The 23712-nt window shown below is 42.0% G+C and overlaps 1 protein-coding gene across 3 annotated transcripts in view; it reads right to left on the bottom strand.

The window, feature by feature from the left end:
- Positions 1 to 23712, bottom strand: part of rbpjb (recombination signal binding protein for immunoglobulin kappa J region b) — a 67486-nt gene that overhangs the window by 6000 nt on the left and 37774 nt on the right. For 2 of the 3 annotated variants that reach the window (XM_080452158.1, XM_080452159.1), the window contains exons 3-8: positions 12304 to 12399; positions 6850 to 7015; positions 5370 to 5544; positions 3232 to 3321; positions 1355 to 1492; positions 19 to 131 (exon numbers count right to left, since the gene is read on the bottom strand). In XM_080452158.1, coding sequence (XP_080308284.1) covers positions 19 to 131; positions 1355 to 1492; positions 3232 to 3321; positions 5370 to 5544; positions 6850 to 7015; positions 12304 to 12399 — 778 coding nt within the window. The remainder of the gene's footprint in view (positions 1 to 18; positions 132 to 1354; positions 1493 to 3231; positions 3322 to 5369; positions 5545 to 6849; positions 7016 to 12303; positions 12400 to 23712) is intronic. The other variant, XM_080452160.1, reaches the window with a different exon arrangement.

The following is a 23712-nucleotide window of genomic DNA, read 5'->3' as shown; positions in this document are numbered from 1 at the left end:
ACGTGTGTGTTTGTTTACCAGTCTAGGCAGGGCCATGCCAGTGACGGAGCAGACCAGTTTGACTGTCTGGCCGTAGTGGATGTAGCCATCTCTCACAGTGAACTCTTCTCCTTCTGACTCCTCGTCATCCACTGAACACACACACACACACACGACAAAAAGAGACAAATTGTTAGTGCTTCAAGCTATCACTGAAACACATTTGACTGAAATATAACACCAGCCTCACCAATTAAATCACTATAAAATGAAAGAGATGACTCGTCTGTGTGACCTGATCGATTGCAAACTATCGATTCAGTGCATCAATCTTTTTTTTATAATTAGCATATTAACTCTATAAACGCCATTGACTCGAAAACGCGTCAATTACTACTTAATCCACCCACGCCATTAACGCGTTTGACGCGTTGGATTTGCGTTCATTGTTTAATCTCTGATCGCGCTATGCTGCTTAAAATCCAATGTTATTCTCGAGTTCCACTTACTTCACCCATATCTGCATCCGGTTTCATGTCCTGGGTTCCGTTTCCGGTTTTTGATTATTTTCCCCCAGTCATTTTCGTCAAGAATTGGTAAACAAACGGTTTTTCACACGGTATGACAGACAAACGGACAGATTCTCTTCTATAATCTATGGTCTGGGTGACGATCAGTCATCGCCGTCGTGTATCACATCGTAATTTTGGCGATCAAAACAATATGGGACGACGTCACTTCCGTTTTCATGTTTTTCCCTGTCTAATCGCTCAAGAAGGATAACAGTGACCCCAGGAGCTGATCAGGCTGTCATGTGCTGCTCTCTAGTGGCGGATTTGTGCTGCGTCTTTATAAAACAGTCTGATCAATTATTTTCATGAAAATTTTCAAAATATAAAAAAAAAAAAAACTCGAAAATTGCTGGCAATGGGGGAGTACTTTATGAAAATACTCTGGCAGTCAAAGAGTTAAGGCCTGATAATTGGAAAACAAACTTTTCAGGACCTGCAGGCAAGTCACACTTGACTTAACTTACCCCACAAACCCTCTGTTATTATACAATGCAATACAATAGATCAGTTAACTGCGGCTCTGTTAATAAATGCAACAGCCTTATTATTCATTTAAGCACATGAGCTGCAAATAGTCATAAGCATATACAGTATGTGGGTGTATGCGTGCATGCTGTTCATATCACATGTTTGTGCATTCATTTCTGCAATAAGTGTCTTTCTGCATCCTTACCAGACTGAACCACTATTATTTTAATCCTATAGCAATCCTAAATGAATTGAGCAAATGAACAACAAAGCATCATGTATAAGGAGAGCTATACAGAGAGGCTGTTGCTCGGGATCCATGGCTCGAGACTTACACAGGTGGATGTAGAATGCCCCCCATTGCTGGGAGCTGGCGTGAAAGTTGCCCCCTTCCACATGGAGGTAGCGCGTGCTGACCGTTTGGGAACGTAACCGGTTGAAGAGCGCCACTTTTGTTCCGGACGCGATACACACTGTGGAAGCACATGCGCACGCACACACACACACACACACACACACACACACCCCACACAAACAAACACACAGGCACGCACACAAGCAAGTTATGCAACAACCCAACAATGACCTGCAATCCAGAGGTAGTGTGTTGACAATGTGATAAGTGATGGGAAAACAGCCTGGAAGCAAATATTACCACATTGAGCGTCATGTACTCTACATGTGTGCTGTGTACACAATCATACCAGCGTGTACCAGCTACAGTGTAAACCACAGTGCCCTCTGGAGGCAGAATGTGTCACAAAATGCTTGTAAAACTACAGTCAGGGATGAAATACTCGGTTAAAGGTGGTGCAAGTGACTCTCTCTTTTTTACAAAATGTTTTTGATTAAAAAGGTTAAAGCTCTATATTTTGATAGTAATCATTGCTATAGTGCGTTTGTTCAGTAACAGGGATCTCACCGTCTCACCAGCACTTTAGTAAACAGAAAATACATTTTCAGGTGCGTTGCCAATTTCATCCAATCAGGAGAGAGAACCCATTTATAGGCTTCACTTTTATAGTGTTCCACTTCCAATTCCACTTGTTTATCCGGTGTGAGTTGTCTCTTCTGATTGGATACAATTTGTATCCCGACCTGAACATTTATTTTCTGTTTCTGCTGGAGAGACTCAACTCAAACTATATTTACACAGCACATTTAAAAAACGACCAAGGTCGACCAAAGTGCTTTGCAGAAGCATAAAAACACAGAAAAAAGACAAAAGCTGTAAAAGACATAAGCCAAATAGCAAAAGGAAAATGACACAAGCGAAATACAAAAAGTCAAGCAACACACAATAAGAGCCACGAATACACCATCAGTTACATTTGAAAGCCATAGAGAAAAAATATATCTTTAAGGATGCTTAAAAAACTAGGCACGGCAAATATTAGGAGGCAGGCTATTCCAGAGCCTAGGGGCAGCTGCCGCAAAGGCTTGGTCACCTCATTTTTTTTGGGTTGTTTTTTTGGTACAGTCAAAAGAAGCAGCTGATTAGCTGACTTCAGGTTTCTGTACAAGTTCCAAAATCTATGGAGGAACCAGGCTGTTTGTGGGGCTTATAAACAAACAATAAAAGCCTAAAATCAATTCTAAAATGAACAGGAAGCCAGTGGAGCGAGGCCAAGACCGGGGTGATCACGTTTTTCTTTGCATGCGAGGAGGCGGGTGGCTGCATTTTGCACCAGCTGCAAGTGTGTAAGTTTGGTCGAGAGAGAATTACAGTAATCAAGCCTTGAAGAAATGAATGTGTGAATTACGGGGAGAGACGGGAAACCCCTTTTACTGAACAAAAGCTCTATAGCATTGATTACTATTACTAAGAATATAGATCTAATTAATACTAATTTTAAAACAAAATCAATAAAATCAATTACAGCACCTTATGGGTTCGATATGCTGTTGACACAATACTATCCAACTGGCTGGCTTTGTTTACAAAGTGAGTCCTTTGTAGCAGACAGCGGTCCTGAGCAGTCAGGTTGCCCAATCAAGGTCAAAATCACAGTAAACTTTATTATCACTGAGGGGCAATTTGTTGCACAGCCAGCAGTAAATACAATCATCATCAACAATCAACACACCCACAGTATACAGATTTACAGTGTTTTTTTAAATGTCCCCCTTTTTCTCTCCAATTTAGTCATTATGCCAATTATCCCTCAGACACACATTTGTGTGTTGTCACTGCTGTATCCTACTGACTCACCTGCCAGTGAGGAGCCCCCACCGGGAGGACGTAGAGCCTTCGTCCTACTCCTCCCGCCCAACACTCCCTGCTGACAGGTGCCGCCCCAGCCTGTAGGAATACGTGCAGTGACAAATATCACCTTTCCCGCCCGGCTTGACTCCCCCGAACACGGGTTAATTGTGTTCGTGTGTAGATGCTCGACAAAAGCCGGAGGCTTCGAACCCACAACCTCTGCGCGGGTGGTGGCCAGGTACTTTACCACTGCGCCACCCGAGCGCTACAGTGTTATTTAACCCATTAAGACCTGAGGCGATTCTTTAAAAAAAATCTAAATCATAACAGTTTTTGGAAAAAAAACTAAAAAAAAAGTTTTAAAGATTTTTCAAAAATTGCAGATCTACAAGCTCATAGTGCGGCACTCGGTGCCGCGCTATGAGCTTGTATATCTGCTATTTTTGAATAGCCAAAGACATCTAAAGTGACACAGATGCGTTCCAGGTATCAATGTGTTAAAGGGCCAAAAGCAGCAGGGACAAATTGGTTCTTAATTAATAATAATAATTAGTCCCATTTCATCCCACTATTTCATTCCCCGGGTGGAAATTCAGTTTTCAGCTTCACCCAGCTGAGTGCTTCTCAGGTGAGCGCGTGGGGGGGGGGGGTTCTCAATGGTACAGCGATTAATGTTCACAAGAGCTTTGGTACTCATACAAAAACTCTTGAGACGCCTCCGAAAGCTGTGCTTTCTTGAGGATGCCGTTGGTGTTGAGAGAGCATGTGGGCCTAAGATGTAATACCAAGAAATCTGGCAAACAACGGAACAGGAGCGCACACCAGCAGTGAGGAGGTGCTGACCACGGGAGATATAAAACTGTTTAAAAGAGAGGTCACACAGCTTGTAGCCACGATGCAATAACCTTTGGTGTCTTTTGGTGTCTTTCTTATTTAGAAAGACACCAACGTTTTGACACAAAAAGTCTGCGTCGAAGTTATTGCATCGTGGCTACGAGCTGTGCGACCTCCTCTCTTTTAAACAGTTATACACCAAGAAATCTAAAACTATCAACAATTTCAATAGATGACACACCCATTGACAGAAATAGTGATTTCCACAAATCTTTCTGTCAAGAATGAATTATTTTGTCTTATGGACATTTAGAAGAGCGGTTGTTATCATGGCACCATTATGCATTTCATGTGTATTTTGATGCTGCTGTGAATGATTTACATCTGCAGTTCCCAACCTGTTTTGGATCAGGGCCCACTTGACTTTTCAATATTTTGAAGGAAAAAATACTATGACTTTAACATGTTATATTATCAATAAAATCTTAGTGTTTTGCCAAATATTTGGAAGCCCACTTGCAATATAGTCACGGCCCACAGGTTGAGAACCACTGATTTTACATACATGGTGATGTTTTGAGTGTATGTGTGTGTCAGTGTTGATTTCGTCCACTAAAACTACAGTATGACTAAAAATCGCTGTTGACTACCTCTTTTTCACTTAGGAAAACGAAATACAAACTAAGCTATGATGACTAAAACTATGACTAAATATACTGACTATTTCATCAACAAATAAAAACTAGACTAAAATGTTTGGGAGGGACTAGAGGAGAAGAGATCCAGTAGAACTAAGACAAGTCATCACGGGTGCGAGCAGGTGTCACAGACCGAAAACAGCTGATCTACAAGCTCACAACGCGTCACAGCGTGCGACGCGTTGTGAGCTTGTAGATCGTCTATTTTCGTTGTGAGCTTGTAGATCGTCTATTTTCTATAGTGAAAATCATTTTGATGCCATCACGGCCCGCCAAAATTAATTCATTAATTTTAGTCGACTAAATCAACTGTAGATTTAGTCGACTAAAACTAGACAAAGTAAAACATTTCAGGTGACTAAAATATTACTAAAACTAAACAGAATTTATCAAATTATTTGTCATTGTCTTTTCTTGTTTTATATTTTATAGTTGTTTATACTCTGATGTGTTTATCATATTACTAAAAATTCCAATAAAAAAAACTAAACAGAATTGTATTCAAAAAGACTGACTAAAAATAAATCAGAATTTGCTGTCAAAATCAACACTGGTGTGTGTGTGCATGTTCGGGCATTAACATTTTTCAACATGCTTTTGTGTTCCACTCACAGTCTGCGTTCTTGAGGGACTGCTTCTTTTTGGAGGGCTTGGAGATGACTTTGATCCTCTTACTGAGGAAGACGCCAATCTCGGCGCTGTTGCCGTAGAACATCTTGACGGACAGCATGAAGTGCTTTCGCTTGTCGGAGTCGGATATGTACAAGGTCTTGGCTGTGCAATAGTTCTGGCGGGGGCCACAGAAAGAGGAGACGGGAGAGAGGCGGGTAGGGGAACAGAGGGGAAAAGGGAGAGAGGGAGCAGTCATTAACCCATTCAATCCAGGAACTATAACCATTATTTTATACTTTGGCTATTCAAAAATAGCAGATATACAACAGCTTTTTTAAATCTTGAACATTTTTGCTAATCTTTAAATATATATATATTTTTTAAAGCAAAATATGTAACTCAAATCTTTGCTTCTGGGGGTCCCTGGAACAAAATATTTTGAGATGGGGGTCCGCGGCCAAATACATATCATTTTGGGGGTCCTTGACATGAAAACGTTTTGAGAACCACTGATATAATAGCAACATAGGTTTGTTCCAAAAAACTGTTGGAAGACATTTTGTAGAATCGGCCTCAGGTCTTAAGTGGTTCTCAAACTTTTTCATGTCAAGGACCCCTAAAATAATAATATGTATTTGGCCACGGACCCCCATTTGAAAACATTTTGAGCCAGGGAACCCCATACAAGATTTGAGTTGTTAAAATGTTTAAAAAATATTCAATATTATTCAAAGATTTGTTGAAAATATATCTATAAGCTTATGGAACAGCAAATAGCCGATGTAAATAGGGTTAAAGTGATTATACAGATTTTGATTAATTACATATAAACTAATTTAGCAGGGGACCCCCTGAAACACCCCTCAAGGACCCCTGGGGTTCCCCAGACCCCACTTTGAGAGCACCTGCATTAAGGAGCGTTCACGGATCTGTCAGGCAGCTGTTGGAGGAGATTTAAGGTTTAAAAATCGGGGGGTGTGCGATTACTGTATGTCAGATTAACCCATTCAATCCGGGAACGCATCTCTGTCATTTTAGATTTCTTTGGCTATTCAAAAATAGCAGATATACAAGCTCACATAAACTACTGTATGAGCTTGTAGATCTGCTATTTTTTTAATATATATTTTTTTAATCGAACATTTGTAAAATATTTTGTTCCAAGGACCCCCAGAAGCAAAGATTTGAGTTACCAATGTTCGCTTAAAAAATATATATTCAAAGATTTGCACACATTTTCACGATTTATTAAAAAAAATAGCAGATCTACAAGCTCGCCGCGCTATGAGCTTGTAGATCTGCTATTTTTGAATAACCAAAGAAATCTAAAGTGATACAGATGCATTGCCGGATTGAATGGGTTAAGCTACAGTCCATGGATGTATATGCAAATGAAAACGGAGACAAAAAAAATTCAGTGTGTGTGTGTGTGTGTGTGTGTGTGTGTGTGTGTGTGTGTGTGTGTGTGTGTGTGTGGTACCTTTCCCTCCAGGTTGAGCTGTTGCATCTCCTGGTCACTGTTGCCGATGCCGATGAAGGCGCAGGGCTGCGACTCCTGCTCCGAGCAGCCGTCTCGCTCCATCTGCTCCTTCTTTTTCTTCCAACCGCTGCCCATCAGGTACACACATGGAGGGGGGCAGAAAAACCTGCGCAATGGACACAGTCACACACACACACACGTTTGTATTACAAATACTTCTGAGGACATCAACATTTACATTTTTAACCGTAAGCCTAATAAAGCCGAAAAAATAACAGATCTACAACGCGTTGTGAGCTTGTAGATCTGCATTTTTTTCGGTGTAAGACACAAGCGCGCATGTAAGTGTAAATCAGGAATGACTTTGTCTCCAATCCCTAATGCATAATCCTAAAACTAACACCTCTTTTTCCAAATGTAATCTCTAATCATCTTTTTATTAGCTATACTATTCTACTATACTAGTGGGAACATTTGGTATAGTTATACAAGGGCACACACACACACACAGCTTGTAGTGCCAGGCAGACTAAAGGACATCAAAGTGATGACATAGACCCAAGCATGGACATTCAATATGGCCTTTGATCACGCTATTTAACGAGGTACCCTCCATGTTTTTTAAAGGTTCTATGACATTCATTTTAACTTTATTTATTTTTTATGTTTTTTTGGGGGTTTTATGACCTCAATTACACCCCAAAAATCTGAACTTTGAACATTCAGATTTTCTGTGGTCTGGGCTTTTCTGAATAATTAGGCTGAAAAGTAATCTGAGCTTGGCCCTTCGGCAGTGAGGTCACAGCCGATTAATCCCGCCCACTCTCCTCCTCGCCTCCCCTATCCTTTCCTTTGGGGGGGCGGAGCAGAGGCGATGATTGACAGGCAAAATCCCTCACCAGCGACACCCGCAGGCAAAGATTTCTTTTTTCATTGCAGTTGAAAAGGCTTTAGAAATGTGAGAGAAAAACACCTGCCATGGATCAATGGAGTGGATTTTTTTGTTAAAACTTTCTATACACGTTTGAAGGACCATGACAAAGACTTTTAATATGTGGTAAAACTGAACTTCATGAAACCTTTAAGGACATCATTTAATTCACTGCCAGATTAAATACATAAATGAATCGCCCACTGCCAGCGATCTTTGGTTTTCCTCAGCTTTTCAACTAGTCACAGAATATTTATATCCAGTATGATCGATCCCCTGACGGTTGCTAAACACGGAGGGTTTCACTATGTTTCCGCGAGAAAAAAAGAAAAAGTCATCGCGACCCCCCAATCGCTTGTCTCGTCAAAAATGCAGGGAGAAAAAGAGAAAAAAAGATACAGCCGTTGAAATTGAATTAATTTAAGAATAAGAGTTTAAAGGGGTAGCAGCAGGGGAAGCAGCAAAGGAAAAAAGGGAGACGAGATGATTTCAGTGAATTATTCCCTCTCACTCTCGAATATATCACCACACTCAGCGCACTGAATTTCTCATATTGATCTCTGAAATATATACACACACACAGATTATATATATATATAAATAAATGTATATACAGTATATATATATCATGTTGGAGGATATGACACATTGCCCAGCCCTCACTTGCTTGATAGATAATCCATAGGCCGGGAAAGACAATCTGTGCTAGGGAAAAGAAGAGAGTCTTCTTCCTTAACCACATGAACCCTGGTGTCCCCTCTTTGGGCACGTCATTATAGGTGAAAAGTTAACCATTTAAAAAAATAACAATGTTCAAAAATGGCAAAAAGGGCAGATCTACACGTAGCATTGCGATATGTCAGCTTGTAGATCGGCTATTTTCACTATTGTTGTTGTATGAATAAGTATATAGCGCTTAAGTAGTTAATGGCTGCTGCTACGGAGATGTTCTCGAGCAAGGCACTTAGCCCTAACTTCATCTGTGGATTTGGTCTACCAGCGTAGAATTATGGTTATACTTCTTCCTATTATTCCTTGCTTTTAAACTATACTGATACATATTTTATAGGGCCGGGCGATACTGATTCTTTTTTAAGCCTTTTGATGATATATTATGTATATCTCGAATCCCGATATTTATTCTATCGGACATGACTTAAGCAGAGCAATTTTTTATTCAGAATCATAATTTATGCTAAACAAGCCTTTATTAAATGTGCCTATGCATATACATACCTTTTTTTTTCAATACATCCCTCATATGTGAACATACATATAAACTGTACATTGCTGTAAATAAGAAATTCCAAGTGAACTTGCAGGAATGAAACAATTTTAAAGAAAATGTATGACTGGAATATTAATGAATGCACGAGAAGACCTCAGCTCTGACTAACATCATGTCCCGAGCCCCGGCACAATGTCAAGCGAGTTTCTTATCCTTGCCGTCCAATTATCACATTCCCCACACCTTGTAGGAAGTCATAATCACTTTGTCCTTCAAGGACAAAGAGGACTTTTCAAGAGACACCTAGTTTATTCCAGCCAACAATGTCTGCATTGCACAATAATCTAATCCACTGAGGCCCTTAGCTCATATCATAGTTATATATAATATGCGTTTTCAGGGTTGTATAGTATTTATTGGATTGTTTTGTACTTATTTGATTAAGCATAAGTTCATGTTTTTATTCTGATTTTAATGCATTAGGTATTTTCACTAATTTGTATCCGGTAGTCAGTATGCGTGTGTCTGTACTGTCCTGTTTTGTCATGGTGAATCATGGAACATGTGTAATTCCTGCATCTTGGCCTGTAAGTAAGCATTGGGGATAGGGCATAGGGCAGGAGCCTAACTCCTGTTTCCTTGGCGTGAGGCAGCTTCATGTACAAGTACACCCCCTGGACACGACGCTAGTATGACGCAGGTCGTACTTGTAAAGACAGAGAAACTTTGCCTCAAAGTATTTTTTATATATATTTAGATGAACATGGAAGTCCTGACAAAAGACCGTAATATACTGTATGCCAATATACAGAAGCTGCATTAGACAGACACTATTATTACCAGGGTGTATACTTTAGTTTTCACCACTAGAGGGAAGGCAAGTACCAAACTACAAACAAGGGAGAGGAGAGGAGGTACATCTACATATTTAGTCTGGGTTTATTGGGTTATTATTATAATAACCAACAAAACACAACACAATCTCCCACTTCTACCAGGCTTCATTCATGAGAGGCCAACAAATTGCAATGAATGTCAATGTGAATGAGCCCGAATTGGGAAACCAGGACATAACCAAAATAAATAAATAACAAAACAAATAGACACAAATAAAACCACATCCATATGTTTGGCATGTCGTATAGATGGTCATTTGATGTTGTAATTAGGCAAATTACATCTCAGTCAGCCAACAGTACTTATCTTTTCACTGGAGCCAAAAATGTGGAGGAGGGGTTGCATAATGTTCATCTCTGATAGAAATCCCCAATGCTTCATCGGAGTAAATTATACTCTCTCTGTGTGTGTGTGTGTGTGTGTGTGTGTGTGTGTGTGTGTGTGTGTGTGTGTGTGTGTGTGTGTGTGTGTGTGTGTGTGTGTGTGTGGTGTGTGTTCAATATGTGGTATCAACTCTTGTGCGAGTTGTGTTTCAAAGTTTGTGTGCTTTGGTAGTGTGGATTGTGTGGAACAGGAGGACAGTGCCCCTGGTCTCATGGTACCAGCGTCTCTGAGGGTGTTTGTCTACTTTCACATCCTATAAATAGATGGAAAGAGACACTGACAAGAGCGATAGAGGCTAGGAACTCTGCCCACACATTCTCATCGCACTCGCTCACTTCTGTGGAACTTACACATAAACGCGCAAATAATTACGAGTGAGAGGCGGCATTTGAGGACACACACACAACCCAAAGTCACACACCAGGCATACACACAAATGCCATCTCCGTCCAAAACACGTACAGCAGCTGAGCAACAGAGGAGCGCCCACAGGGACATCCACGGAGAGTTCGCCGCGACGCTCGCCTGTCTGTTCGAAATTAATTGGGAACACTTCGCTTAAGGCCTGTGTGCCTCTTGCGTGTGCCGTGCCCTGACGGCACATAATAAAAACAGATCCACCACAACGCGCGCGCGCACATAATGGGAGTCCCGCAGCGCGCCGCTTGTCAACCGCAAAATAAGAGAGGCAGGGAATAAAGTGAGCTGAAGCAGATGAACCATGGTTTAGTTGTGTGTGTCAAGACTCAACACACTGCAGTCTGGATGGAACCAGTGGAACACAATCCTTTTGGGGAAATGGGCCTGAAATGTAAAGCTCTGTTTTATTTGAATACAACTGGCAGGAAGATGAAGGAGGGAAAAGTATCGGTGTGTGTGCTGTCCTGTGTCGAGGTACACGCCTCCCAGGGGCGTTTGACTGGCTCCTCTCACTACTCCCGGCCTTGCCTGCATGACTTTAACTGGACAAGACAGCAGACATCAGCTGAGGAATTCAGCATCATCTAATCTATCCCTCCGTCCTTCACTCTCCATCCCCTCCGCCTCCCACCTCCTTCTCCTCCACCTCCTCCTCTCGTGATCCAACTCTCTGAGGTGTCTCAGAGTTGGCCAGCAGCAGCGCCTGATTCACCAAGAGATAGGCCTGATGAGATCCCAAGCAGCACTGCGTATCGGGCCAAGAAAACAAGGTTGAGGACGAACGGATGGGGAAGGGAGAACAGAGACAGAGACAGGGATACAGAGACAGGGATACAGAGACAGAGACAGAGAGACAGAGAGAGAAAGTGTGGGACAGAGAGAGAGAAGACAAAAACAGAGGAGAAAGAGAGGGAGTCGGGGGTCTTCGACAGGCAGCCAGCTATCCGCAACTTTGAACTGTAGAAAGTCTGCTGCACGCCTCACCTGGGAGTTATAACAACCACTAGTGTCACCAAGTATGGCAGAGCCGCAAGTTCCTTTTATGGTGAACCAACCTGTGCTCCCTGTGTGTGTGTGTGTGTGTGTGTGTGTGTGTGTGTGTGTGTGTGTGTGTGTGTGTGTGTTTTCCTCATGCCGTACCCAACTCAGCCAGGGAGTCTCAGCAGCCCTGGCAGTCTCGTGCCTGACTACACTCCCTCCCGACCCCTCCCGTGCACTCTGATCCTCCACGGGGGTTCACCAGGACGAGGCCCCTAAACCCGTTCTTATTTCCTGTGCTTCTAACCTGCGAACCTACCAACCCCCCCTCACTCTCCTTTGGTCCCTGTACCCCTTCCCTCCGGCCCTGGATGACCTTCACCTGCATGTGGCCGAGGTTCATTTCCTCCTCTCCGACTACTATCTCCTATTGTGGACTGGAGCGCCATGTGCATGGATCTTCTCCGTTTTCACTCCTAGGTGTCCCTCTCATTAGCTTGAACCCCATTTTCTTCTCGTACACTTTGCCAGTCCACGTAAATGACCTTTAATCAAGTTATTGGTGAGCCAAGCCGTTACGTTTTGGCTGGTGTTGATGTCACAGAGGTGGACCTACCTTTTCTCATTGCCATAAGACTTCTGTGCAACTTTGGCATGCAGGATCAGGACAGTCTGGTCGCCCCGCTCCTTCAGGTAATTCCTCATCGCTTCTCTGTGGATGGAGAAGAGGGAGACAGAGAAGCAGTGTTCATCAATGTGCTGCTGTTGTTACATGATTCTGTGGAAGAGACCGGAGGTGTGGTCCAAAAATAAAGCCGGAGCAAAAGGCAACTAGACACAAGTTGTGTTACCTCTCCTACCCCCTTATGTTCTTTACGGTACATACGGCAGTGGGGAGCGCATGCACGCAGGACGTTTCTCTTTGGAAGTGCATAGTGTCAACATTAGCATTAGTGAGACGTGATGTAACGTGTATAATGGATTAAATGGGTGACTATGACTCATAGTCGTAGTATTATGGATCAGATGAGAAAGTACAATATGGTTCGTCCTGATGTAGTATTATGGATCAAGTTGTTAAAAACAGTGTGTAAAAATTAAGAAAACAGACAAATAACATCGACCTTAACTGCATCCATGGATCTAATGTTCTCTTCTATGAAATAAAGTGAACTTTTGGAAGGAAAATGACAGGTCTGTCATCGAGACTACAAGTGAACCAACGGGTACTGATTATTATTATTTGTTAGACAACGTATTAATGCCGTTCAATAATTTTGAGCTTTAGTCTACATTTTGTGAAAGTAATTAAAACTGGAACTCTATCCAGCTCCCTGCAATGTTTTGTTCTTGTTATAATTTTTCTAATCACCTGGTAATATTGTATACTGCAGTATTTTTGGGGTACGGTTTGATGGTTTGGAGAAAGAAAAATTAACAGCCCAACACTAATCCAAAGCGATGTGCATTGCATTCAACCATTCATACACACATTCACACCCCGAAGGCACAGACAGCCATTCAAGGCACCAATCTGCTCACTGGAGCAGTTAGGGGTTCAGTCAGTGTCTTGCACACTTCGACATGATGCCAATCGGAGCTGGGGAACCGGGAACCCTCCAGTTCCCAGATAAGATGACCGCTCTACCTCATAAGCATCTGTATTCAGTTCCTTTGATGGTTGTGAACTTGCTTGCAATCCAAAAACTGGGTGCAAAATGTGCACGAATGTAGCAAGAAGGGCTACCACACGGCAGTTAGTTACATAATGAAAAGTAGAAGCAGAAATGTAAAAAGCAGGTATATGAATGGAATAGCTCTTTAGGTATCTCATGTAAGCAGCTCAATAGGAATTTGGAATTATTCTGTAATAATAAGTTCAATCACTGTGTTATTGCGCGCATGAAAACAAAGCCAACTGGATGAGCAGGCCACATACACAGAAAACAAAAAGAGATGTGTAATATGGACGGAGAGAGAGCATGTGCCGCGTGCATGCATTTGCAGTCACCCCTGGAACACCTCAGGATCCATGTGGTGTCAACAACACCGTCCAATAAGACCAAGCTGTGGGGGTGAACCGTTAGTGAACGGCTCAGAGGGACAGTACAGAGAGAGAGAGAGAGAGAGGGAGGGAGAGGACAGAGTGTCTGTAAGTGGAAATAAAGAGAGAGAACGAGAAGGAAAGGGGAAACAGCAAGCGCTGAGCTCACCGCCAAAGAATCCACATCTCGTGTCAAAATGTTGCAAGGTCCGTGCTCCAATTACCTCTGTCAGCCAGGCCAAACACTCCCCCCCCCCCCCCCCAACACACACACACACACACACACACACACACACACACACAACACTGACTCACACAGAGAAATTAATTCAATATTTTTTGGGACCAGTAGAGCTCATGTGGCCGAAGCAGTGGGGGTTGACGATCTACCACATGACATGCACAATAACAACGCAGTACTACACACATGGTCACAATGTACACACAGACACACACACAAGGACCGCTTGCACAGATGTCAATGACACCTGACACGCCGTTTTGCTCGGAGAGGTCCCGGCTCAGGAGGACTGACTGACACACACACACATACACACACACACACACACACACACGCGCACACACACAGAGAGCTTTCCACTCTGCCACGCAATAGCAGGCCGCACGCTCGGGTTAGACAGGCCTTTGTTATGGAAAGTAAGGGGCCCCCGAGACACGAGAAGGACGGATGGATGGGGCAGGAGGAGGGGTGACGGAGGAAAAGGAGGACGGATGGGGGGGAGGGAGGGGTATGCTGAGCCGTCTGGCAGGAGCGTGAGGGTCATTTTTATTTTTCATTATTTCAGCGTGCAATCGAGAAAATTACTTTTCCAATCGTGTGGGATATTTGCCTTTTCTGACAGAATCGGACAGCGCTGCGCTCTATATTTCATTCTCTCAATTATTAAAAAGCTCCGTGAACACTCGAGAGCCCCCATTAGAATTCAACTGCGTTTCATTTGGCTTCACTGTCGATAAAAGTATTGCGTGTCTCTATACATCGACAGGGGCACATAAATACTTCAGCAAAAAGAGAAGCCCGTCTCTAATCTACCCACCATGGATTTTCTTTGGGCAGATAGATTGTTTTATGAACATTCAGATGAGTCATAGTCCAAAATGTAGGCTACACTCTGGTAGGACACACACACACACACACACACACACACGAACCCCTGGAGTACCCCAGAGATTACAGCTCTGGCTGATTAAATGTGGAACATGATGTCCGAGCGCGATGATGTCATGCCTACAGGGAACCTATCACTGGACACCTCTGATAATGGCTGTGACCCAGGCAGCCACGCAGAAAGGATGACATCAGAGATAGGGCGCCACAGAGCCCAGTAGGGGTTTGAGGTACACGCACAAACACACACACACGACTCATTGGATTTTATTTTATCTGATTCCATTTCCAAATCAATGATCTCTTCACGATGGCATGCACAACTGTTGTTCATGTATTGTGCAGATTATTTGATTTATTTTTATGGAAGAAAAAATATATAAAGTTCTGCTCATATTCTGTACATTAATATACCCCTTATGCTAAAGGTGGCTGTGAGGGTCATTTGTGTCCGGTTATAAATTGTTGTCACTTCCATGTACTGTAATGGTGCACATAATGCTAAGGCTCGAAAATAATGATGCAACACATTTCTCTCGTCAAGCAACACAATCAAGTATCAAGTATCCTCGAGTATAAATCAGCCATAACCGCTTAAAGGGGAATTTTGGACCACGGTTTTCTTACCTTTTATATGTTGTTATGATATCTTAGGATGAATGGTACAGTAGAAAAATGTCATAACTCCATCCCGGGTCCGCCACAGCTTAAAACGTGCACGGATAGGCCTTGCGTTAGATCGGACCCGGGATGGAGTTTTCTACTGTACCAATGGCCCCGATTCACAAAGCGATTTACGACCATATTTTGTACGTACCGGCATTTAAGACAAATCCTACACCTGCAGTCAGATTCATGAAAGTTTTTTGGTCTGTGTTTTGTGCGTCAGGTGCGCACGTTCTCAGGTCAGCCCCGAGGCTGTCTTACCAGGGCTGAAATGTGCGTCTTTAGAATGCTTTATTCTTCATGCCAAAATCAATTACAACAGTGGCAAACCTCAAATAAAATATGTATGTGCCCAACATCTGTCAACACATATAAATAAAGAAATAAAAATAAATGTCAAACGATGTATTGCTTGTAGCCTATACATAATATAGACATGATGTAGATTCCACCGCTTTTTATTTATTTTCTAGGCTATCAGTGAATTATTAGGTCCCTCAGTGTGTATGCCAGTGGGCCATCTAAGCCAAAGTGTCACGTAATAATGAAAATAGGCTATCATGCCTTAATGAAACTGCGGAGGGACTGATCGACGCACCTCCAGTGTCCGTGCCGCGGTATTAATTTGTAAAGCCTACTGTAGGCTACTCTACTGTATATTGATCACATGAACACCACACACACAACAGCCTAATAAATCTTACCATCTGATGAGGAAACTATAGTGGATGAAAGCTGTGTCCAGAAGACCATTCCCCATTCCGACGTAGGACAGCGATATATTAATCAAAAATTGACTAATTTAATCAATAAGTAATCAATAAGCTCTGGTCCATAATCGGATAGCAGCGTTCCACTTGTATGCCCTGGATTTATTTTCAACATCATCTTTTTACCTCGGTAAACGTGAGCAATGTTAAGTAGAAAAGGCTTATAAAATATCCTTTCCAGGTTATTAGTCTATTATTTGCTGGCGGGGTTAAACCTTGTAAACATTACACATTACGTTCAGCTGATCCATTGTGCAATAGTGGGACTCGCTTCCAGACAGATCAGAATGATGTTCAAGTTCTCTGTCGGTGTCAAGGCAATGCGGCCGACATCTGTAAGTTTGGACGAGAAGTTAAACTCCTGCAGCTCCGGTGTTGCCAGATTTTGTGAGAGAAATAAGCAACCAGGTCTATGAAACTAAGCCCAAAAGAAGCTAGCCATATGAGAACTGTAAACCTATATATATATATATATACTGTATACATTGAAATTATATACTGTAGTGTATACATTGGAGATAGCCGATCTACAAGCCAATCTACAAGCTCAAAGCGCTTCGTGATGCGTTGTGAGCTTATAGATCTGCTATTTTCAAAGAAAAACTTGCAATAAAATGTGGAATATTTGGAAGATTTTTTAAACATTCTAACAACACAAATCTGGTAAGGGGCTCCAGCTGGCACAACACATTTTCAGATGGGGCTTATAGGGATTAATTAGCCTACATATTAAATTGGGGGTCCATGACATAAAAATATTTGAGAACCACCGGTTAAAATAATTGAACAATTGTGAAGCAAGCCCAAATAACCAACTACACTTTAGAAACAAGCCAAAAGAACCGCACCCCACAGCTACCAATATTTACAAGCAACTTTACAGAAAAATAAGGCCAAATTCGCTTACTTTACTGTGCCGTAAAGTGACGTTAAAGTTGGATGCTGTTGGATGCAGACCAACCTGGTCATACGCACGTCTCTGGGATATACGAAACCCTTTGTGAATTGCACGTCAGTTTGCGAGTACAAAAAATACGACCTCCTTTACGAACTTTATTTACCCCATATTTACGACCCTCTTTGTGAATCGGGGCCATTCCAAAATTCCAAATTCTCCTTTAAGCCCCATTTCTAAATCATTTGAAATTATTATTTTTATTATTTCTTTTTGAATAGCCGATCTACAAGCTCACAATGCTTGCATTGATGCATTGCATCGCGACACGTTGACATACTGTATAATGCTGCCATGCCCAAAATAGGGACACGAGAGTCAAAGTGGTTGTCCTGGGGGCCACCACTAGCCACCAGGGAAGTTGCAATGGACCAGTGACAGAAAAGTTCACCTGATACATACAGCATTTCAATTGTAATCCAACTCCAAGGGCCTCCCTCGTTTGAGGCTCCACAATCTCCAATAAGGGTTCTGTTGATTGTCGGTGACAGCCATGGCTTATGGTTTACATTGTTTCATGCTCATCAAACCATTCCACTGACCGCTGTAGATGGAGGGGCATTGTCATCCAGTGAGAGACCACTCCCGTCAGGGCAGAAATGGCTCGCTGCGGGATGAAGATGTCACGCAGAATGGCTCCTTGAGTATTGTCATTTGTGCTCTGCCTGGCTACTCATTTCGCTGCTCCCGAAAATAACCACACAATAGATAACCACATATTCAAACAGTTGGCAACAATCAGATGGAATTTTAGCAGCCCGTTTTTTAAGCGCCGGGAGTCGACGCCAAGTGTTGCGACTTGGGAATACATCAAATGACAGACTTGCTCTGACTGCGCCACTTCAAATGAGTAATATTTTTTCAACTCTGGACGAAAACAAATTCTGCAGCGAGAGAAAAGCCCACAGTCTCATTATTCAACAGGGCAGACTGTGGATTTGTTACAAAGACCCAGGGCGCATCTCTCTTTGTCTGGGTTCTCAGACTCTCACCAGTCTTAGCTATTGTTAAAGACCCATTCTACATGACTAAATGATGAAAAACAAACATGGATGTGCCTAATTATTATGACGTGAGAATAAACTGGACAGGGTATAGGAAATTAAATATGCAGCTGTTAAAGTGCTTGAGTTTTTGAATTAGGGCCATGTTGTTTCACCTACAGCACTAGACTGTGCAACTCTTCAATTGCTCTATGTCTGACGTGTTTCTGGCAGACACGGAGAGTTAGATCCAAGACTTGTAATAAACTAAGTAGAGTATACAAAGCAAACAGGAATACCATCTGCACCCAGCAGCAAAGCATGGTTAAAAAATCTATTCATATTGTTTCTTGGCTATAAGAGCTTATTCTGTGCTTATTCTTGGTCAGTTGCCCTCTCAGAGTTAAATGAATACTCCAGATTTTACTGTGCACTGTCAGAGAAATGGGTACTGTGTGGCAACAGGGGAAATCTGACCATTGTGACCTACCAGTCATCTCTAACAAGTACACACACCAACATGCACACTCTCTCTCACACATACACGCAAATGTTTTTTGTCAAGGAGCTTTAAAGGCTGAAAAGAGAAGTGAGAGTGACAGACACTAGACTAGACACTATGTAGTAACTTCCTATAAGAGATCCTTACACTAACACACGCAGACAGGCCCTTTAGTACTACTTTACACACTCACACACCGACAGGCCCCCTTGACACCGCTTAACACTCACGCACACAGACAGACCCTTTAGTACTGCTTTACACTCACGCACACAGACAGACGCTTTTAAGTACTGCTTTACACTAACGCACGCAGACAAACCCTGAATTTCTCTCCTGGGGTCATAAAGATTTATCCTATCCTGTTACAGTGTTTCCCCTACCATTGCCCCCCCCCACAAAATATGTTATTTATCTAGTTATGTGCCATCAGGCCACTGACAGCCAGTGTTTTATTCAATTTAATTTGAGAATACATTTGAATCTTCCCAAGAATGTCAAAAATAAAGATGCACATTCTGCAACTATTCCTGAATGAGCTATATACAGCACGGTAGTGTTATGGGAAACAAATAATCCCCCCCCCCATGGCATGGCCCATCAGCATGGGTAAACCTGAGCGAAACACTGTGCTTTACACACTCACTCAACGCACGCAGACAGACCCTTTGGTTGACACCACCGGTGCTATCTGCAATTTGCATTGCAGATAACAAGGGATATCTGTGCCCTGACTAATTTCATTTCAGACATTATGATGATATGGGGATTTCATCCCCTTTATAAAAGTGCACACATACATGCATAAGAGAACCAGTTCCACATGCAATAAGACAACTGGCACGCAATGCTGAGTTAGAGATTGCAAAGGACAGCAGAGCCGTGCAAACAGGACAGGAAACTAGATCCACAAACCACAGACTTGTTCATTTAGCAGCCAAATAGGTTAGTATAACAGAAATGAAAGCCAAAATGATGGCTGGTTACTTGCTGAATTTGTGACCACATACCAACCACTTAGCAGCTTATGACCCATGATTAATGACTGAGCAGCATTTGGCTGGTGCTAAATTGTCACCCAATTTGACAAACTATAGAGGGCTGGAGGATGACAAACTATCTCAGACATTCAACAACACACAATGTGACATTTGGTTCAATAGCCATTTACAGATATATCCTATTCAAGGATGCTTTCTGGATTTTAAAGTGATATTGAATTGAGACTTTGATTGGCCTATGATTTCAAAACAGGTAAAACAGAAGGAGATAGTTTCACATAAAGCCAACATGTACCGTAGCTAAAATCCATTTATATACATAAGTTATAGAACTCTATTGTTAAACTTTCTTTTAAAACAAGACACAGAGCTGTACTGTTCCTTTGGTCAGTTGTTGTTAACTAGTTGTACGAACGCTTGTTTTCTATTGTTGTATTGTTTATTGGATCTTGTTTAGTCGATACACTTATTTGTTTTAGCTCATGCTCATTTGATTTAGCTATTTTGTCTCATCTGTTTAAGGAAATAGGTAGCTGATATATTGCACTTTTACCTTAGCGCTAGGTATACTCTTGGTTGCTTGTTTTTGCAAAAAATGCACTAAAGACTTCTGGTGATTAGTAGTTTTCATTCCCTACCTATGTTGAATACACTTATTGTAAGTCGCTTTGGATAAAAGCGTCTGCTAAATGACTAATGTAATGTAATGTCAGCAATCACCATCGTACTTTTTCCCAGAACAACTTTATGAGGTGACAGCAATGTTATTTTTTCAATCCGTTTCAGGAAGACTTTTGTGTAAATAAGGCAATGCACATGCTGGGGGATGGATATCGAAAAGCAATTGCTCACTTCATAAAGTCACAATGACAAAAAAATAAACGAAAAACCGGAAGGTGCTACAAACCCACCCAACACCATCATCAGTTCTTCTACATCTTTCCTTTCCTGATACTTGTTGTAATTTTGACCTCTAACCTTTTTGACCCAACTGTTAGGCTGTACAGTATCTGAAATCACTCACTATATATCTACTGTATTTAGTGAGTTTGCCAATTTGTAGTGCTGTCCAAATGTGTAGTGAGAATTACTTTACCCGATTGAGTGGACTCATTGTATCCCATAATCATAATGCATTGTGAAAAGTAGCCATAGGCAGTAACCTTGCACTATATACTAGGGCGGCATGCCATTAGGAAAACATGCAATATCATTGTTGAATATTGCGATGAATGATGATATGACTCACGATAAGTAAACAAATACTGAAGTACACAGTTTTAATACAGTCGTTCTGCCTTAGGTTTGCTGCTAACATAGAACCCAGACAATGAATAGCTATATATATATATATATATATATATATATATATATATATATATATATATATATATATATATATATATATATATATATATATACACACACACACACACACATATACGTATATTCAAATATACATCCGTTACATCTGTTTTGCGATATTTAAGTCTATTGCCATATGTGTATTGCACATGTTGATATTGTGATGATGACAGTTCACCCCCCAGTGTCGCTCTGAGCAAAACACCCCTAACTGCCTACTTTTTCAGCGTTCCTTCCGTAAAGACTGTAATGACAATGGAGCCAATACAGAGTCACAGACTACTAAAATGAATGTTATACTGTAGAAGTTGTGGTGTTTAAAGTCATACTGTATATGGCTCTTCTTCATAGACAGTTACAATAATTACAATATGGTCACTCGCTTTCGTCTGGTATGGTGCACTTTGGGCAGGAAATACAGAGTTTCAAGATGAGAGATGGAGTATGCGCATGCATACGCGTGCGTGCGTGCGTGGCTGCGTGCGTGCGTGCGTAGATAGCAAGGAAGAAAACGAAAGCCATGTGAGAGACCTAGCAGTGTCAAAAAAGATGTCTGGGGGGGAAAGGACATTCGACAACTACAAGCAGCGCAGGTGGTGTTTGTGCGTGTGCGCGTGGGGCTTGAAATGGCCTACAGATGCAGTAGTAGAGCACACAGTGACTATGATCCACCTCTCACACACACACACACACACACAGCGAGGAATAGCTCCATATTGCACAATATTGCTTTGCGATATGATATCAATGATCAGGCTACACTTTCCCCCATTTTTAACAGAGTATATATGCCACAGTTAACTGCAGGTTCCCTGTTGAAAACAAAGCTGTCTTAACTTCCTAGAACGTACCATACATATAGAATATAAAACACTAATCCAGAGGATGTGTTAAATTGTGTGACATGAATTCATACTAGAGGCAAGGAAGCTGTGACCAAGGGTTTGAGTGAAAGGTACTTAGTTACAATATATGAATTCCTATACTCATTTTACTGCAAATCATTTGTAAGGTGGTATGATTTAGCATCATTTCAAATTCAGCCAGTGAACCATAAACCATAAATGCAGACAGCAAATAATCAAATCATTGTGTTTAGGTCATGAAAATATACAGCATCTTCAGCAAAGCCTCCCTAACAAATCTCATCTCAGCAGCATGTAAAACAAAAGTAAATATCAAAATATTACAACATACAACAAGTCATATTCTCCTAAATGGTAAAATGCGTCATCAACATATGGCCACGTTCTAGACCAGCCATTAACATTTCAGTTCCTTCTTATCGTCTGATGCTGTTCCAGAAGAGTTTCTTCCAGTAAGGCGATGTATTCTGCAGAGCTGGACGTCACTCTTTTGGGGGAAAAGCCGCCACTTCAAGGGTTTATTCTCCCAAGCAACAGGGGAGGCGGTTTGTCATGCTTATGCGTGCGTGTGCGTGTTTGTGTGTGTGTGTGTGTGTGTGTGTGTGTCTGTGTGTGTGTCTGTGTGTGTACGAGCGACTGTCTGTGTCTGCATGATGGTCTTTGTATTTAGGACGTCCCGCTTGCGCACTTGGATATTTTTCTTTTGCGTGTGCACTTGCGTGTGTGTCATGTATTGTATTTCCAGTTGAGCAGCCTGCCTGACCGGGCGACCCTGCAGGACCCACAGTTTTAGCTGCCCTAAAATCCCCCAAAAAGGACCCAGCAGATTTTTTGTTTCCTCCACAGCTGCCGGAGCGAAAATCATGGACTGGGCGCTCGGCAGGGGAGAACCGGACAAGTGGGTGTGAGTGAATGTGCAGACCCATCACAGCAATTAGGGGGGGACTGAACAGAGAGCAACACACAAAAACACTTAAGTGCATTAGCACAAAAGAGACACACACACACACACACACACACACACAGTTTTGTGCCTTTCGGCAGGCTGGTGAAAAAGAGCTGTAATTTTTCTGGCCATTGAATCCATCAGACAAACGGAGGGGTTGGTGGAAGCCAACAGACTGGCAGCACATGAATGAGATGGGGACACATCAAAAAGGTGCTGGGGCCTTATTTTCCTCCAAAACCACGCCTGGCTGTTCCAGGCAATGAGCAACCCCTTATTTTCCCTGCTGAGAGCCACGCGCAATGACAAGCACACACACACACACACACAGTACACCAACCCATGCACATCTGTACTCGACACAGAGGGAAACGAGGGAGAGAGAGCCCAAAAAAAGAGAAAAAATGAACACACACCAGAGGCAAACCACAGAGACCATGAGCTTTCTATGTTCAAACCCATGTTCCTCCAAATGACTTGGAACATCCAGGGGCAGAGGATGGAGAAATCAAAACGCTCCACTGCTGTTCAGCACCATGAAGTATAATAACATATATTAATACAGTTTCTTCATATAGTGACATGTTGCTTATGTAGCGCTTAGACTTGATCCTTTTGCAGGACACTATCCATGATGCACTGCATTATTAACTCTTTCACTGCCAGACTTGTTTTCAGAGGGTTTCACTGTGCTTCCGAAAAAGAAAAGAAAAGTCATCGCGACCTCCCGTTCGCTTTTATACGCCTTTGAAAATAACATGTCTCGGCCAAAAATACATAGTAAAAAAAAAAAGTACA

This window comes from Gymnoscopelus braueri, assembly GCF_963280865.1.
Source record: "Gymnoscopelus braueri genome assembly, chromosome: 15".
In the NCBI taxonomy this organism is placed as follows: domain Eukaryota; kingdom Metazoa; phylum Chordata; class Actinopteri; order Myctophiformes; family Myctophidae; genus Gymnoscopelus; species Gymnoscopelus braueri.
This window is presented reverse-complemented; position numbering and strand designations above follow the sequence as displayed.